Consider the following 19,136-nt stretch of genomic DNA (forward strand, 5'->3'; position numbering starts at 1 on the left):
GGTAGGTAGAACAAACAAGTAAATAGAATGCTGTTCTGGAAACAAGACTCTTCACTGTCAGGGCAATGAGAAAGAATCCTCTGTTGTTAAATTTCACTTGTATACACACACATACATATACATACTCTTTGGATTTAACTTTATTTTGTTTTAAGATATATTTACTCTTTCTTCACTGAGAATGCCTGGAAGGAGTGACACCCTGGCAACAGTGAGCACACTAGCACCTAGAGCTTGGTTTCTAAATATCATTCTGCGGCCAGCGCTGCAGCTCAGTAGGCTAATCCTCCACCTGCGGCACCGGCACCCCGGGTTCTAGTCCCGGTCGGAGTGCCGGATTCTGTCCCGGTTGCTCCTCTTCCAGTCCAGCTCTCTGTTGTGGCCTGGGAGTGCAGTGGAGGATGGCCCAAGTCCTTGGGCCCTGCACCCACATGGGAGACCAGGAGAGGCACCTGACTCCTGGCTTCGGATCGATGCGGTGCGGCGGCCACTGGAGGGTGAACCAACGGCAAAAGGAAGACCTTTCTCTCTCTCTTTCACTGTCCACTTTGCCTGTCTTAAAAAAAAAAAAAAAATCATTCTGCACTAAAAGGTCCTGAACTCCTTGGCGAGATTCCAGGTCTAAGGCAGGCAAAGTACAAAATACTGCTCCTGGAATATTATGTATACCTGCAGCAAAATACATCCTTAGAAGGACAGACCTAGGTAAAGCACCTGTGCAAATCCTGGAAGAAGACTTGAGGAACTTGGGTAGGAAATCCTGAGGAACTGAGTTCCTGGAGTATATTCTCAAAGGGTCCAATTTGGAGAGTGTGAGGGCAAGGGGCACAGGAGCCCCTTTTGCCCAAATCAGGGCTGTACAGCTTTTAATGACCCATGAAACCATTTAAGCATTAAATACCATTCCAAACTTTTTTCAGTGCTTTTACTGTCCTTATAATTTCCTTTGAAATAATTTGTTAGGCAGAACTGAGTTCCCAAATTACAGGCAATATGTTCATCCTGCATTCAAAGAAGGATCATGTGGGAAAGGAAGTGAAAGGCAGCCTTTGGGAGGAGATACTGTTTGTGTTACACTAAGGAAAATTTGGTTTGGAGAATTGCATGGAGGAGATGGAAGAGTTGTTCATTAGAAGGGCATTCCAGGGTAGGAATGTATAAGCAAAGAAATGGAGTGAAGAAAATATGGTAAGTTTTCAGAGACAATAATTAGACTGCTTAGAAAGGAGAACTCATGTTGGGTAATACTGGGAGATAAGGTTGGACAGGTTGAAATAAAAATGTGATGTAGAATAAAGAACAAGACATGGCTGACTCTTCATCTTTCTCATCTGTAAAAAGACTTCCATGCTTCTCAGAATTGTCTTGAAAAGAAAAAGAGCTAGTGGATGTGACAGCAGATGGCAAGCAGTACAGTGGTATACTGGTGTTGGTTTTACTGAATTATGAATGCCAAGCTTAGAAATTTGCAGTTGGTTGTAGTCATTTAAAACAAACCCTAAGAGCTGGCATTTGGCACAGTGGTTAAGATGCTGCTTGGGACACCTGCCTCCCATATCAAAGTGCCAGAGTAGCAGTTTTGGCTTCAATTCCAATTCCAGCTTCCTACTAATGTATACCCAGGGAGGCAGCAGTGATAGCACGTGCACATGTAGTTGAGTCTCTGCCACCCACTATATTGAATTCCTGGCTCCTGGCTTCATCTTGGCCATTCATTAAGGACATTTTTGATTTGAGGTTTTCCTTGGAAGTTCCTTTGATAATTTTTAATGCAGAATAATGTTACTATTTCCTCTAGACTTTTCAGTGATAGAAGAACTAAGTAAAGAACGTTTTAAACTTTCTTAGGTTCCCATTTCCATGGAAGTGATTGAAGAGCAGATGTTTCTCTGTGAGGCCTCTCTGGAATATGTTGAAAGGCATTGTGGAGGCGTGCGAGAGGGCTCCTAACCACATTAGAAGCTTCTGTTCATAGAACAGAACCGGAAAAGATTTGCACCTGATAGTGCTGCTGAATGTCTGTACTACCAGAGCCTGTATATGCGGATGTTCCCAGCACTGAGCATGCTAAGACCTATACACTGTGTAGAATCTGTCCTTGGATTCCTGTGACATTACACAATATGCATGCCATTCTTTAGAGAGAGTATGTTTCCGTAGCAGAATAAACCCCAGTCTTTGTACTGAAATTAAGTTAGTCTCTTGGCACAGCTGCGAGACGGTTCAGCTTTCTCCGAACGTACTATTTTTAGCTGTTTCCAAGGAGATGTTCTCCATGATGTTGATAATTGCATTAATCCTCAATTTACAGAATCTGTGGAGAGGGAAGCAGTAGCTCTTTTGCAATGTTTACTCCTTTATGGGTAATTGTTGTGATTTAACAGCCAAAACAGTAAAATACCTTCCTTAGAATATGAGGGTACTTCAGAAATTCATAGAAAATGTGTGTTATAAAAAAACTGTGCATGGATTTCAATTTTTTGAACCAAAATAAGCTTATCTTTTAGTTCCATTTTTCTGTAAGCTTTTGAAGTGCCTTTGTGATTGACCTCAGAATTGTGTTCTAGAGTTCTCTTTGCTAGTTGAGCATTTATTCCTGCTAATTGCAGAGACATGATGACCTTTTCTCTGGCCTTTATCCATAATTCCTCTTTAGGTATACCTTGGATCTAGGCTCTGCCCATTAGAATCATGATGGTAAAATTTAACCAAGAATGATTGATTTCCTAAAACACACATGCACATACACTTCACAAGAGCTTGGTCTTTTGGAGTGATTCATCTGTGTTTCTAGAACAGTGCTGTTGAATTGGCTATGTAAACCAGAGTATGGATAAGAAAGTGGCCTGAGATTAGAGTGAAAGCAGAAGATGGTGCAGGTTCTTAAAGGACAGACATTAAACTCTAGTCACCTGGTTAATTACTCTTCTTTAAAGGATTTCTGGTTTTTAAATAACTGTTAACTGGATTTGTTTTGTACTTTTCGTGGCTCTCCAATGTCCAGCCCCTCTTCTTGTGTTGTATTTTTGTTTAGCGACTGTACACCATGTCTCATGTCCCACCATTCTCTTAACAGCCAAAGCATGTGGCCTATACTTGGATTAGTGGATGCTTCCAGCCGTGACCTTTGACTATAGATCAAGTGAGGCAAAGATAAGGGAATACGTAGAATTTATTTGCTGTCATTGCAAACTTATCCTGGCCAGACTGTTTCATGAAAAGATGATTGTGCTTTCTGCTTCTTGACTTAACAGAGCTGGCTTGAATTCTATATTTGTTTTCTGTGCCTTTTTTTTTTCTGCTGTGGGTTTTGGCTTTATTAACACATTTATTTTCTTTTTATAGCAATTTTCCCCCCATAACCTCCCTCCCACTGCAAACCATCCCACTTCCTATTCCCTCTCCCATCCCATTCTTTATTGAGATTCATTTTTAATTATCTTTATATACAGAAGATCAACTTAGTATATACTAAGTAAAGATTTCAACGGATTGCACTCACACAGACACACAAAGTATAAAGTACTGTTTGAATACTAGTTTTACCGTTAATTCCCATAGTACAACACATTAAGGACAGAGGTCCCACATGGGGAGTAAGTGCACAGTGACGCCTGTTGATTTAACAGTTGACACTCTTATTTATGACGTCAGTAATCACCCTAGGCTAACTAAGACTGTTCTCTAAACCTCCTTTTGATTCTGTGAGCCCCCAATATCTTTCCAGTAAATGTACCTGGTAAATATTTTCACTTAAGATAGTCTTGGGGGCAGGCATTGAGCATAGTGGTTAAGATGGTGGTTAAGACATGACAATCCGGGGCTGCTGCTGTGGCATAAAAGGTTAAGCCTCCGCCTACAGTGCCAGCATCCTATATAGACCCCAGTTCTAGTCCTAGCTTCTTCACTTTGGGCCCCTGCACCCACGTGGGAGACCTGGATGAAGTTCCTGGCTCTTAGCTCTGGCCTGGTCCAGCCCTGGCTCTTGCAGCCATTTAAGGAGTGAACCAGTGAATGGAAGATCTTTGTTTCTCCCTCCCTCCCCCCCTGCCACCCTCCCTACTTCCCTCCCTCTATCTTTCTCCACCCCCTTCTCCCTTCCTCCCTTCTTTATCTGCCTTTTGAATAAATAAATACATCTTTTAAAAAAAAATAAGGCAGCACAGCAATCCCATATCAGAGTAGCTATCTTTGATTCCAGCTTCCTACTAATTCAGACCCTAGGAAGCAGAATTGATGGTTCAAGTAATTGGGTCCTTCCACCCTCACGGTAGACTTGGTTGGCTTTAGCCATAGCCCAGCCTCAGCTGTTGCAGTTATTTGGGGGAGTGAAACAGTCAATGCTAGCTCTATCTATATGTTTATATATCTTTCTGATTTTCCAATATATAATTATTTTAAAAGATAGTGTTTTGCTTGAAACTAAAAACTAACCAGTATAATAGCAGACATTATATCTAAATCTTTATTGTGCTAATATGAACATGTTCTTACATTTTTATTCCCACCACTACTTGTTTCATTTTTTTGGTATTCCCTTAGATTAGCCCCTTTGTTAGATGAGTTGTATCATAAAATGAATTATTGTATTACTGTGTATCTGGCTTATAGTAGTAGATACCATAAAATGTAGGTTTAGTTTATATCTACTTTTTAATTTCTTTTTTTTAATATTTATTTATTTATTTGAAAGTCAGAGTTACAGACAGAGGAGAGGCAGAGAGAGACAGAGAGGTCTTCCATCCACTGGTTCACTCCCCAACCGCCTGCAACGGCTGGAGCCGTGCCAATCCAAAACCAGGAACCAGGAGCTTCTTCCAGGTCTCCCACACGGGTACAGGGACCCAAGGACTTGGGCCATACTCTACTGCTTTCCTAGGCCAAAGCAGAGAGCTGGATCAGAAGTGGAGCAGCCAGGACTCGAACCGGCGTCCATATTGGATCCTGGCACTGCAGGCAGCAGCTTTACTCGCTATGCCACAGCGCCAGCCCCTTAATTTCTTTACTCAGATTCATCAAGTACTCTGGTTCATCTAAAGAATATTAATAAGGCATTTGGGAAACACCCTGGTCTCATTAGTGACATATTTGAAGATCTTTAGGAAAATATTTTTACTTTTGTTCTTTATCGTAAGAGTACCAATTATTAAGCCTCCACAAATTTCTTGTGCATAAAATACCCTGCTAACTATATTTCATCCCTTTGAAGTTTTGATTTCATCAAAAACTTTAAGAATCAAAAAAGAAATGTTGGGGGGCCGTTTAAAAACTGCTTTCAAAAGGTGGCTTGCAAGCTGCAGGCACTTCTTCCAGTTTGACTTGTGCCAGCCATGTTCTTAAAATGTTCCTGGAGGGGCCAGCGCTGTGGCATAGTAGGTAAAGCTGCTGCCTGCAGTGCTGGCATCTCATATAGGTGCTGGTTCAAGTCCCAGCTGCTCCACTTCCAATCCAGCTCTCTGCTACAGCCTGGAAAAGCAATAGAAGATGGCCCTTGTGCTTGGGCCCCTGCACCCATGTGGGAGACCCAGAAGAAGCTCCTGGCTTTGGATTGGCCCGCAGCTCCAGCCGTTGCAGCCATCTTGGGAATGAACCAGCAGATAGAAGACCTCCTTCTCTCTACCTCTGCCTCTCTGTAACTCTGACTTTCAAATGAATAAATAAATATTTTTAAAAAATAAATAAAATGTTCCAGGAAGAAAATGCACAGACTTGGCATAGATCTCTTGCTTTGCAGGATTCTTCCTGGCTTGCACTGTGCTTGTTGGCTATTTGGCCATCTGGATAAATTTCTGAGTTGTTAGAAGAAGCGAAGAAAAGAGTGATAAATGTCTACGTTTCCTCAGATTTTCCTTTCTGGACCTGCTAACATTATACTGCCCTGACCCTGAAGACAAGGCGTATCTACACAGTGTGCTCTGCTCAACATATGGTCTGTCTCCTTCATAAAACAGACCACAGATCACAGATCTAGCTAAATAACTATTTTTTTAAAATTTTTTTTATTTTATTTTTTTGACAGGCAGAGTGGACAGTGAGAGAGAGAGAGACAGAGAGAAAGGTCTTCCTTTGCCGTTGGTTCACCCTCCAATGGCCGCCGCAGCCGGCGCACTGTGGCTGGCGCACTGCGCTGATCCGATGGCAGGAGCCAGGTGCTTCTCCTGGTCTCCCATGCAGGTGCAGGGCCCAAGGACTTGGGCCATCCTCCACTGCACTCCCTGGCCACAGCAGAGAGCTGGCCTGGAAGAGGGGCAACCAGGACAGAATCCGGCGCCTCGACCGGGACTAGAACCCGGTGTGCCGGCGCCGCAAGGCGGAGGATTAGCCTAGTGAGCCGTGGCACCGACCGCTAAATAACTATTAAATTACTTATCTCACAGGAAAAAAAAATAATTTACTTAGCCCTCATTTGCTAGTCCTTATATTGTTTTGCTTACATTATCACATTAGCTTATTAAACATTAATCCATAAAAGTGTTAATGAAGTTATATGAAGAAGCTAAAGCCCAGAATGATTCTGAAACTTGTCCATAATCATGCTGCTAACAAGCAGTAAAGTCAGAACTTGAATATACACTGGTATCTTGCTTAGTTTCACTTTTGAACAAACAGACATTAAATGATGCTGAAATTACCATTCCATGCAAATGATAGGAACATAGGGAATAAAGGATATGACTAAGAAAACTTAAGTTTTGTGACTTAAACATCAAGAGTACAATTGATGATTAGCCAGATGACCTTTTTTTTTTTTTCTCCTATTACTATTCTTAAAGTTTAAGTAAAAATGACTTAGTTCTCAGAAGTTGAGTTGTGGAGTGGGTTTTGTGGCGCAGTGGGTTAAACTGTTATTTGGGATGCCTACATCCCATATTGAAGTGCCAGTTCAAGTCCTGGCCACTCTTCTTTTGAACCACTTCCTGCTAATGCACACCCAGTAGGCATCAGATGATGGCTCAAGTGCTTGGAGCCCTATAACTCAGAGGCTGCAACCTGGATGGACTTTTTGGCTTCTAGCTACTGGCTTGGGCCTGCCCTAGCACCGGCTGTTGCAGGCATTTGGAGTATGAACCAGCAGATAGATGATCTCTCCCTTTGTCACTTTGTCTTTCAAATAGATGGAAACAAACTTTATTTTTTAAGATTTATTTTTATTTATTTGAAAGGCAGAGTTAGAAAGAGAGACAGAGAGAGATCTTCCATCCAACAGTTCACTCCCAAATGGCTGCAATAACTGGGCCTGGGCCTGGGCCAGGCCAAAGGCAAGAACTAGGAGCTTCATCTGAATCTCTCAAGTGGGGGCAGGGGCTCAAGCAGCACTTGGGCCATGTTATGCTTTCCCAGGCGCATCCAGTGATCTGGATTGGAAGTGGAGCCACCAGAATTCAAACAGGAACCCATATGGGATGCCAGCATTGCTATGCCACAACTCTGGCCTCTGAAAACAAACTTAAAAAAAAAAAAAAAATCAAGTTGCTACCAGTTAAATACACTTCTGTGATAAGAAAGCTGAACTTTTTGTTCACCTTTGATAATACTGTGAGAAATTATCTAATTCTTTGATCTGTTTCAGAGAAGAAGAGAAGAGAGCACTAGATTAAAGGAGGAGGGAAATGAACAGTTTAAGAAAGGAGGTAAGATTCTGCTTAGCACTGATGGCTGGTTACCTTGACTCTTCAACCTGTTTTTAGAGTCTCAACAAACACCAAAGAACATTTGGAAACAGCTAGCAGGCCTAAACTGTTCATGACACAGTATTGCTTCCCAGCTTCTTGGAGTCTTTTTCAATTACCATGTCCAAATATTTCTCAGCTGACTTTGACCAGCCAAAGTTTGTCTTTTCTATAATCCATTATTAATGCAGAAATCAAGGTAAACTCTTAAGCTATTGCCTTGTGAAAACACTATCCTTGAATGTTAAAAGGTTGGTTGTTTGCTGTACTCCTGTAAAGCGGAGTCGGCAATCCTCACTTGGTACAGTGCTGTGTGAAAACAGGCCTCATGGCTGCAGCAAGACCTAGGGAAGTCCTTTACTCGTTCTCTGATTGCTTTTTCCTGTGCCTTTTTCTTTGGATGCCTTAGGTAGACAGATGTTTTTCATCCCCTCTACATTTCCTACAGTTGGTTAGGAGTAAGTTGAGGTTCATCGCAATAATCGAAGGGAAACTATTTGATCTTCTAACATCTTTTTGTCACGTCTCAAAATGTATATGCTTCAGAAGGGATATAGGAGTGGGGAGGATGGTTGGCACAGCGGTTAAGATGCCTGCATTTCATAGCAGAGTACCTAGGTACCAGTCCCGACTCCACTCCTGATTCCAGCTTCCTGCTAACACACACCCTGGTAGGCATTAAGTGATAGCTCAAGAAGCTGAGTCCCTGCCACTCATATGGAAGACATAGGTTGAGTTCCTGCCTCCTGACTTTGGTGTGGCCCAGCCCCAGCAGCTGGGGGATTTGCAGGAGTAAACTAGCAGATGGGAGCTCATTCTCCGTTCCTCTCCCCGTCTCTTCCTCTCTCCTCCTTTCAAATAAATTAATTAAATTAAAAAGCCATGCCTTTAAATAAATCTATGAGTGTTAGAATTATCTCCTAGTTATTTTGCAGTTTTACATTGCCTTTGTTATATCCTGATTTAGCAGATATAGGTATTCTTTATGTAATAAAGCCTTGTAGTTCCAAATTTGACAGCATATCTCTTTTTGTGTTAGTATTAAATATTTCAAAACTGAGAAAAGAATCACAGGCATTTTCTCTGAGTATAGTTCTGCATATTATGAAGAATACATAGATTTTATCAGCATTTTCTGTTTCAAAGTTTTTAGCTAAGTTTTGATTTTTACATTGATGCTGTTAGGTCTGTAAAATGTCTCTGCAGATATTTCACAGATACCATTTCAGTCAAGTTGACTATATGAAAGCACAGTAATTTTAATGAAAGTACATACACAGAATTTGCCCAGGTCATGGATCTAAGACTTTTTTTTTTTAAGTTTGAATGGCAGAGAGTTAAGAGGGAAAATGACAGAACTCCTGTCTGCTTATTCACTTCCCAAATGCCTACAATGGCCTGGGCTGGGCCAGGTCAAAGCTGGGAGCTGGAAACCCAACCCTGATCTCCTACGTGAGTGGCAGGAACCCAATGACTTCAGCCACCACCATTGCCGCCCACCGTCTGCCTTAGTGAAAACTGGAGTCAGGTATTGAAACCCAGTATTTTAATATGGGATGCATGCATCTCAATTGCTAGGTTAAATACCAACTGCAGATCTCAGACTTCAGTCTTTCGCATCTGTCCAATTCCTAAACTTCCTTGGGAAGCTCCTTTCTAGAATGCTAAGGCAAAGGTGAGCTGAATATCTGTGGCATGCAAACTCTCGAGCACTGAGCTGTCTTCACTGACAGCATAGTTAGCTGTCAGTTCACCAGCCTTACTTCATGAGACTGGCACAAGCAAGCACTATTTCTTTAAAGGGAAAGGAAAGGGGGGGGGATGATTTTTACTGCCCCAAACTTAATAGACTGTAATACTTTTTGTTTGAAATCTTTGTCCTATGAATGGAAAGTGATGCATACTGAGATCCTATGGAATATAGTAGTGTCAGGAATTAAGTCAGATTGACTGCTCACCCTTTACCTTGTCATCCTCAGATTATATAGAAGCTGAAAGCTCATATAGTCAAGCCCTTCAGATGTGCCCATCCTGCTTCCAGAAAGACAGGTCTATTCTGTTTTCAAATAGAGCTGCGGCAAGGATGAAACAGGTATGAATGTTTGACCTTTTCTTTTTAAGAAGCATGTGAACTTGAACTGTTTCAGAAGGATAGTTTCTTTCCGAAAACTAGTGCAGGGTCTTCAGGTTACTAACCACCTTTTCCTGACCATGTATTTATTTCCCTGATGCAAAGGACATGCGCAAGACAGAAAAACATTTTGAAAAACTTGAGTGAAATTACTATTACTGGTCCCCACTATAGTAGCTGAGTGAATATGTTCAAGGAAGGAAGGCTCCAAGTTTCCACTAAACTGGGATAGATTAATGAGCAAGGAGCCAAGTAGTGCATTTCTCAAAATAGCTGCAGCTGCTTATTTTAGGCTTCTGGAATTCTAGATAAAGGCACAGGGAAACACTGAACAAAACTGTAGACTTACAGATGCTTGTTCCTAAGGTTCTGGTTTTTCTGTTAAATATTGCCCCTGAGATGAAAGGTATCCTTAAATGCAAAACAGATGTCAGGGAAAGTTCACAGCATTTTGTATTTCCATAGGATAGAGAATATGGTATAGAATGTGAAGTGGGTGATCGTGCAAATGCATTTGTTTTATGCCATATTGTTATTAAGGGTTAGATTTATTGCCGACTTGTCTGATTTTTCCAAGTCAACAAAGTCTTACTAGATTAAAATGATAAAAGTTTTAAGTACCTCGTGTTTACTTATAGCTACTTAATCTAGAATGCAAAGAGTAAGCTATTTAACCTTCCTCTAAGCAGCTATGAAGCTGGCTCAAGATTGGGTGAAGTGGTTTTTTGATACTGGTTTAGATCGGGTGTCTCTGTCTCTTTCTCTTTGATACTGCCTGGAATTCTCCAGTGCCTCTACCAATGAGTTTTTTAAAAAAGCAGGAGGTTGGGTGTGTACTTGCATGCTTAGACATGCAAAAACATTTGTGGTTTTCTTTTAACTGTGACTTAGGTATTATTGGATTCAATCTTTAAAGTGAAATATTTTTGAAGTGTTTCATGATATGAGAAAAATAATTTTACAGAATGTGTGAATGAGCATTTTGTATTAGGGAAAATAGAACAGTTGTTTTACATGAATTTAAAACAGTATTCATTAATGTAGTCTACAGCTAATGGAATTCATAGTTAACAGTTTTGACACAGGTGGAAAATTGTGAGCTGTTGCATTTGCTTCTCCATCTTGCCACATTCTCAGACTCTGGACCTTGTTGTTTGGGATCAAGTTTACAATTCATTGTCAGAGAAAATGTACCATATGCCTCTAGCTTCTGGAATTTAGGATTTTTTGTTTCTGCAATTGCCCAAGTTGTTGATAGTTTCAGGTTTGGGGACTAGCATAATAGACCTGTTCTTGAGTTAGACAAATATAAGTTCTTGCTAGTCTTTTGTCACATCCAAGGAGAACTCAAAAGAGCATTGCTCATGGACTGTTCATTGTGCTAAGGGTAGTTTTGTTTATTGAAGATAGAGACTTGAAAACTTCCAGGATTAGTGCCCTATGTCAATTTAAGGAGCTTATTTGGGACTTTGCAGGGATGTGATGAGTTAACTGCTTTAAGAATTTCTGAAAGGCAGGTTTGCAGACTCAGCATCCCTGAATGCCCCAACCAAACTTCACGTTTTATATCTGGAGGGAGAAAAAAGCAAATGAGTATTAGCGCTGAGTTTCTGCCTCAGGTCTAGCTAGCAAAGTCCTAAAGAATAGCTTTAAAATTAATAGCTTTAAAAAAATAGTTTTAAAATTAATGTCTTCATATATCATGTGCATTGTTTTAAACGTGAGGATTTGTCCCGTAAGAGTATTATGAACATTTGTCTTTTCCTTATGTATTCTGTACATGTTTTTAATAGAGACATAAGTATCTATCTATAAATAGAAATTAAGGGGGCCAGGCTTGTGCTGTAGTTTGGTAAACTGTCCCCTGCAACACTGGCATCCCATATGGGCTCCAATTTGAGTCCTGGTTGTTCCACTTCAGATGCAGCTCCCTGCTAATGCGCCTGAGAATGTAGTGGAGGACAGCTTGGGCCCCTGCACCCATGTGGGAATGAACCAGCAGATGGAAGATTGATTAATCTCTCTCTCTTCTCTTCCTCCCAACCCCTGTAACTCTGCCTTTCAAATGAATAAAATAGATTTATTTTATTTGAAAGGCAGAGTTACAGAGAGGCAGAGGCACAGAGAACAAGAGAGATCTTTCATCTGCTGATCTCACTCCTCAGATTGCTGCAACAGCCGGAGCTGGGCGGATCCAAAGCCAAGAGTCAGGAGCTTTCCTTGGGTTTCCTATTCAGGTGCAGGGGCCAAAGGACTTGGGCCATCCTCTGCTGCTTCCCTAGGCCATAGTATGGAGCTGGATCGGCAGTGGAGCAGCTGGGACTCGAACCGGCACCCATATGGGATGCTGGCACTGCAGGTGGCGGCTTCACCCACCACGCCACAGCACTAGGCCCTAAATAAAATAGATCTTTTAGAAAAATAGAAATTAAGATAAAAATGGTAAATAAGTTCTGATTTTTTTGTTTTATACATTCTAATTTGGGGACGTTCCCTTTCAGCAGCAGATAGCTTCTGAGTCCCCTGAGGTGTTAGTAGACTGTGAATCATAAAGAAAGTTTTCTTTAACAAAGCACCATAATTACTTGATTTGAACAGCCGATTGGTAATAAGCTTTAATGACCCTAGAAACTATCTTTAGGTTGTGGTATAGTTTCTAGGGTCACAAAGAATACTACCACAACAGTTATACACATAAATTTTGAAGACTTATTCCTATTTCAGAAACTTCATGAAATTGTGTCTTCCATTTATGGAAATTAGTAAGTTGAAAAAAATACTGAGTTGAAGTTACAGAGATTACTTACTACAGAACTTCTTAGAACTTTTTTTTTTTTTTTTTACTTTATTCATTTATTTGAAAGGCAAAGTTAAAAAAGAGCAGGAGAGAGAGACACACACACACACACCTTCCATCCACTGGTTCATTCCCTAAATGGCACAGCTCCCTGCTCCGGGCCAGACTGAAGCCAGGAACTTTATCCAGCTCTCCCACATGGGTGCAGAGACTCAAGGACTTGAGCCATTTTCCACTGCTTTCCCATGTGTATAAGCTGGGATCTGCATCAAAAGTGGAGCAGCTGGGACTTGAACCAGCACTTACATGGGATGCCAGCATGGCAGGCAGCAGCTTAACCTACTGTACCACAGTACTGACCCCCTTATACCATTTTATGATGGACACAATGGGCCATTTGATAAGATAAAGTATATTTGGGGTATCCCAGATGACTGTGGCACCCTTTTTTCGCATAAAATTGGCCTTTTAAATCACTCTTAAAGTATGCATTTCGGTGGCATTAAATACCTTCATGATGTTATGCAACCATCCCACCACTGTGTAGTTCTAGAACTTTTCCACTACCCTAAAAGCATACCCCACATTCATTAGCAGTCAATCCCTATCCTAAAACTGTCTTTGACTGCAAGTTTTTTTTTTGTTTTTAAGATTTATTTATTTATTTGAACATCAGAGTTACACAGAGAGAGGAGAGACAGAGAGAGATGGTTCACTCCCCAGTTGGCTGCAATGGCTGGAGCTGCGCCAATCCAAAGCCAGGAGCCAAGAGCTTCTTCCAGGTCTCCCATGCAGGTGCAGGGCCCCAAGGACTTGGACCATCTTGTACTGACATCCCAGGCCATAGCAGAGAGCTGGGTTAGAAGTGGAGCAGCCAGGTTTCAAACAAGCGCCCATATGGGATGCCGGGGCTTCAAGCCAGGGCATTAACCCACTGTGCCACAGTGCCGGCCCCGATTGCAAGTTTTGAAATATGGTTTAATTTTTTTCATCATATATATTCCTGTTGAATATATGTAATTGACAATAACAGTTTAATTTTAAACACAGTTTAGCTTTAAAATATAGGACTACTTCAAAAAGTTTGATCTATGTGATTTTTTCATATTATGCATTTTCCATGAACTATTTGAAGTACCCTAATTTCTGCAAAATATTTAGCCTTTGTTATAGTGGACTTTATGAGACTATTGAACGTTTATTTGAACTATCTTATTTCTGTAATTTTGCGAAAAATCATCTCATTTGAAGAAAATAGAGCTTTAAGACATATACCATTCATATCATTCCATCCAACATGCTCAGTTTTTAGGTAAGAAATTGGTTCTTAAGGAAGGAAAGTAGCAGGGCCAATAGTAGACAGCAGTGTGGTGTCAAGAGCTGGGACCAGAATCATTTTTCTGATGTTCATTGTTGTCCACTCTCATGCTTCTAGATTTACAAGTTAGTGACTTATTTTATTTGGCAGATTGTATAGCATTTTTGTTTCCTTGTGGGCTAAATTAAGGTTTATGACTGAGACAGTATGACAAGCTATATCGTGTCTATAGGTGACTAATTTGTAATCTTTTTGAAAGATGTCACTTTAGTTATTATAGTTTATTGTCACAGTTTTTTCAATATTGGGCTCTTTACGAAAAAAGCTACTTGGTAATATTACGAGGAAGTTTTCAAAACAGCCTTTTCCACATTAATTTTGAATTTTATGTTGAAAGTAATACATGTTTTTTCATGTGATTTCCTGAAAAGCTTTCTGTACTTCCATAATCAGTTACTAATAATCAGACCATGTCACTGGCCTTTGGGCCATTAAAATAAAAACAGTGACATTAATGTTGTATTTCTTTTTAGGACAAGAAAGACATGGCCATCAGTGACTGCAGTAAAGGTACCACTTTCTTTTATTTCTCACTGCATGTTAACATACCTCAGCTAGATAAAAAGATAGTCTTTTTGATAGATACGTCCTTGAACCTGTGTACTCTTCCTCTGGCGTTGTTAAAGAAGAAGCATTTTCAGATGTCCTGGGAGGCAGCAGGTGATAACTCTACCAACTGGGTCCCTATCTGGCAAGACTAGATTGAGTTCCCAGTTCCTGGTTTCTACCTGACCCAGCCCTGGCTGCTGCTGCCAGCATATGGAGAATGAACTAGCAGGTGGAAGATGTGTGTGTGTGAGTGTGAGTGCCTTTGAAATAAATTTAAAAATTTTAAAAGGCTGGTGCCGCAGCTCAATAGGCTAATCCTCTGCCTGCGGCGCCAGCACACCGGGTTCTAGTCCTGGTTGGGGCGCCGGATTCTGTCCCGGTTGCCCCTCTTCCAGGCCAGCTCTCTGCTGTGGCCCGGGAGTGCAATGGAGGATGGCCCAGGTCTTTGGGCCCTGCACCTGCATGGGAGACCAGGAGAAGCACCTGGCTCCTGGCTTTAGATCAGTACGATGCGCTGGCCACAGTGCGCTGACCGCAGAGGCCATTGCAGGGTGAACCAATGGAAAAAGGAAGACCTTTCTCTCTCTCTTTCTCTCTCTCTCACTCTCACTCTCTCACTCTCACTCTCTCTCACTGTCCACTCTGCCTGTCAAAAAAAAAATTTTTTTTAAAGAACCGTTTATAAAGATGTAGTAGTTATCTTAGAGTAAGCATGCTTTCATAAAAAAAGAGAGAGATTTATTTATTAGAATGGCAGAGTGACAGAAATAGAGAAAGAGATCTTTCATCCACTGATTCACTCCCTAAATGGCCGTAACAGCCATTAGATTAGACAGAAGACAGAAGCCAGAAACTCCATCCTGGTCTCCTACAAGGGTGGCAGGGGCCAAGAACTTGGGCCATCCTCTCCTGTCTTCCCAGGCACATTAGGGTGCTGGATCTGAAGCACAATAGCCAGGACTGAAACCAGCACTCTGATTACACAATGTCACCTTCATAAGCAGTGGCTTAACCCACCATACCACAACACCAACAGCAGAGTAAGCATGCTTTTGAATAAGTAGTTCACTTTGTTTGTTCTGTATTAGTAAATATGTTACCAAAAATCCAAAGTTAACCTAACAGCAGAACTCATGGAACATAATTTACCTACCTTAGTTTATGGATTACTTTTCCTTTGAAGTTCATGTTGAAGATCTTAACTGCTTTTAGGGCATTTGGATATGCAGCAGTGGGAGGGTGGAGCAACTGTGGTGAGGGACAGTTTCTGTTAGTGAATTGAGAGCCTCTTCAGATGTAGTACTCTTCCAAACCTTCTTCTATCATTTTAATTACTCTTTGAGATTCTGCACTGTGAATCAGGCTTTTGCTACCTGATACTTGAGTTCCATTATGTTCTTTTCATCCCATCAAGTTTTATACAGACACTCACAGACATAGATCACTTATTTTTTTTTTTCTAAAAATTTTCTGAGAAGCTAGACCATTGTTTCCCTTTTTCTAACCAACTGAATGTGGAAAGTACATATAATTAATTTTTCTTGCATCTTTTTTTAAGATTTATTTATTTATTTAAGAGGCAGAGGCAAAGAGAGAGAGATCTTCATCTGTTGGTTCACACCCCAAATGGCCACAACAGCCAGGGCTAGGCCTGGCCAAAGCCAGAAGCCTAGAGGTTCTTCCAGGTCTCCTACGTGGAACTTGGGCCATCTTCTACTGCTTTCCCAGGCCATAGCAGAGAGCTGGATCGGAAGTGGAGCAGCTGGGACTTGAACCATATGGGATACGGTTTTACCCCCTACTCCATAACACCAGCCCCTTGCATCTTAATAGTCTCCTGTTTTTACAAATAATTACAATTTTTGTTTTTTGTATTTTTCATTTTCCTTCAAATAATTGTTTCTGAGAAAGCTATAGAGTTGAAAAGAAACTTAACTATTATGTAGTACCTCTCTCAGACTAAGCATGAATTCCTTCTTTTTTTTTTTTTTTTCTTTACATTAATTAATTTGATGCCCTCACTCCTGGCTTGCTTTTACTTTTGGTATTTTTTTATACTATCTGAAGGAAATGTAATACATTATAATCTTACAAACTGCTTTTAATCTGTTACCATTTTAGATTGGAATTATTTCTGAATGTACTGTTTTGTTTGAAAGGAAGTGTTTATTTCCTCTATGTGAGATATGTATATTTGAAGAATTTAAATTATAAACAAACTGCTGGGCCAGAGCTGTGACAGAGCAGGTAAAAACTGATCCCTACAGCACTGGCATTCCACATGGGTGCCTGTTCAGGTCCCAGCTGCTCCACTTCGAATCTAGTTCTCTGCTAATGCACCTGGGAAACAACAGAAGATGGCCCAAATGCTTGAACCTCAGTACCCCCATTGGAGACCTGGAAGAGACTCCTGCCTCCTGGCTTGGGCCTGGCCCAGCCCTGGCCATTGCTACCATTTGGGCTCTGAACCAGAAAATGGAAGACCTCTCTGTCTCTCCCTCTCTCTGTAACTCTGATTCTCAAATAAATAAATAAAATCTTTTTTTAAAAAATGAGCTCAATGGAGCTGGCTCCATGGCTCACTTGGTTAATCCTCCACATTGCAGTGCTGGCATCCCATATGGGCACCGGGTTCTAGTCCCAGTTGCTCCTCTCTGCTGTGGCCTGGGAAGGCAGTGGAGGATGGCCCAAGTGTTTGGGCCCCTGCACCTGCATGGGAGACCAGGAGGAAGCACCTGGCTCCTGGCTTCGGATCAGCGCAGCACTGGCTGTAGCTGCCATTTAGTTGGTAAACCAACGGAAGGAAGACCTTTCTCTCTGTCTCTCTCTCTCACTATCTGTCAAATAAAAAAAAAAAAAATGAGCTCACTGTGGTATAAACACTGAAATGTACGTCACTGGCCACATGTGAGTTGTAATTTGAATCTTGGATATCTGATGCCACGGGCACCAAACTGAGCTGCTGAGTTCTGATGACTTTATTCATTAGTGGTGTTTGGAGGTCACCCAGAGAGCACAGGGAGGCAGTGACAGCCTTCTGCAGAAGAAACACTGGCCAAGCAGTGGCTCATACCCCCCAGGGAGTCCTGGGTTCCAGATCTGGCCCTAGGCAGAGCCCGCATGTCCATAGTACTTATTGGCACCTAATATATTACATATATAAAATTTTAATTATTGAGAGACAGAGACAGATAGACTTACTGGCACCCACTGCTCTCTTACTTTTCCAGTGCCTGCAGAGGCCATGACTGGGCTAAGTTAAAGCTGGGAACCAGGAACTCCATCCAGGTCTCCCACTTTGGTGACAGGAACCAACTATTTGAGCCATCACCTGCTGCCTCCCAGGGTGCACATTAGCAGGGAGCAATTCCAGGACATAAACCCAGGGCACTATGACATGGGATACAGGCATCCCAAGCATAAGTTTAATCACTAGATCAAATAATCATCCCTCTCTGAAAAGTCTGGCAGCAAAGAAATCTGTTTAACTTGTTAAAGGCAGTGTTTCTCAAACTCATTTGAACTTCTGTGATTTTCTGGGCAATAATTCTGTAACCCAATGAAACAGAGATAACCAAAAGGTGGTAACAGATAAAAGCATAAACCTGGAGCTATTTTTCTTTCTTCTTTCTTTCTTTCTTTTTTTTTTCTTTCTTTCTTTTTTTTTTTTTTTTTTTTTTGAAAGGCAAAGAGAGAGGGAGGGAGAGAGAGGGAAATCTATTGGTTCACTCCCCAAATGGCCACAGCAGACAGGGCTGGACCAGATTGTAGCCAGGAGCCTGGAACTCTGTCTGCATCTCTCATGTGGTTGGCAGAGGCCTAAGTACTTGGGTTGCCCTCTGCTGCTTCCCAGGCACATTAGCAGGGAACTTGATGGAAAATGGAGAAGCCAGAGGTCAAACCAGCACCCATATGGGATGCCAGCATTGCAGGCAGTAGGCTAACCCACTGCACCATAACATAAGCCACAATTATATACAATTTTTATTTTTCAATTAAAAAAATTAAGGGTGCAAGTATTTAGCCTATCAGTTAAAATATCCATGTCCCACATTGGAGTGTGTGGGTCCGATTCCTTGCTCTGGCTCCTGACTCCAGCTTCCTGCTAATGCAGACTCTGGGAGGCAGCAATAGTGGCTCAGGTAATATGTTGGGGCAGGCATTTGGCAGAGCTGTTAAGTTGGCATTTGGGACACGATACCTGGTATCTTTGTTCCCGAATTCAGGTCCTGCCTCTGCTTCCAATTACATCTTCCTTCTAACACTCGTCCCGAGAGCCAGCTGTTGATAACTCAAATACTAGGGTCCCTGCAACCCACATGGGAGACCCAGATTGAATTCTGTGCACATGGCTTTGGCCTGGCCCAGCTGCCGCTGTTGTGGACATTTGGGGAGTTAACCAGTGAATGGAAGATCTCTCTGTTTCTTTGTCTCTGCCTTTCATTCTCAAATAAAATGAAAATAAATAAATAATTTTAAATACATATATTTATTTCTTTTTCTAAAAAAATTATTTATTTGAAAGGCAGAGTTACAGAGAGAAAGGGAGAGACAGAGATCTTCCATCCAGTGGTTCATTCCCCAAATGGCCACAGTGGCTGGGGTGAGCCA

General features: G+C 41.5%; 1 protein-coding gene across 4 annotated transcripts in view; it reads left to right on the plus strand.

Annotated features, from left to right (window-relative positions):
- The window catches only part of TTC1 (tetratricopeptide repeat domain 1), a 106,146-nt gene that overhangs the window by 58,726 nt on the left and 28,284 nt on the right, over positions 1 to 19,136 (plus strand). For 3 of the 4 annotated variants that reach the window (XM_089335020.1, XM_002710348.6, XM_089335023.1), the window contains exons 3-5: positions 7,571 to 7,631; positions 9,650 to 9,762; positions 14,450 to 14,486. In XM_089335020.1, the coding sequence (XP_089191146.1) occupies positions 7,571 to 7,631; positions 9,650 to 9,762; positions 14,450 to 14,486 (211 nt within the window). The remainder of the gene's footprint in view (positions 1 to 7,570; positions 7,632 to 9,649; positions 9,763 to 14,449; positions 14,487 to 19,136) is intronic. The other variant, XM_089335022.1, reaches the window with a different exon arrangement.

This window comes from Oryctolagus cuniculus, chromosome 6, assembly GCF_051225735.1.
Source record: "Oryctolagus cuniculus isolate XC-2025 breed Fujian yellow rabbit chromosome 6, ASM5122573v1, whole genome shotgun sequence".
Taxonomy (NCBI): domain Eukaryota; kingdom Metazoa; phylum Chordata; class Mammalia; order Lagomorpha; family Leporidae; genus Oryctolagus; species Oryctolagus cuniculus.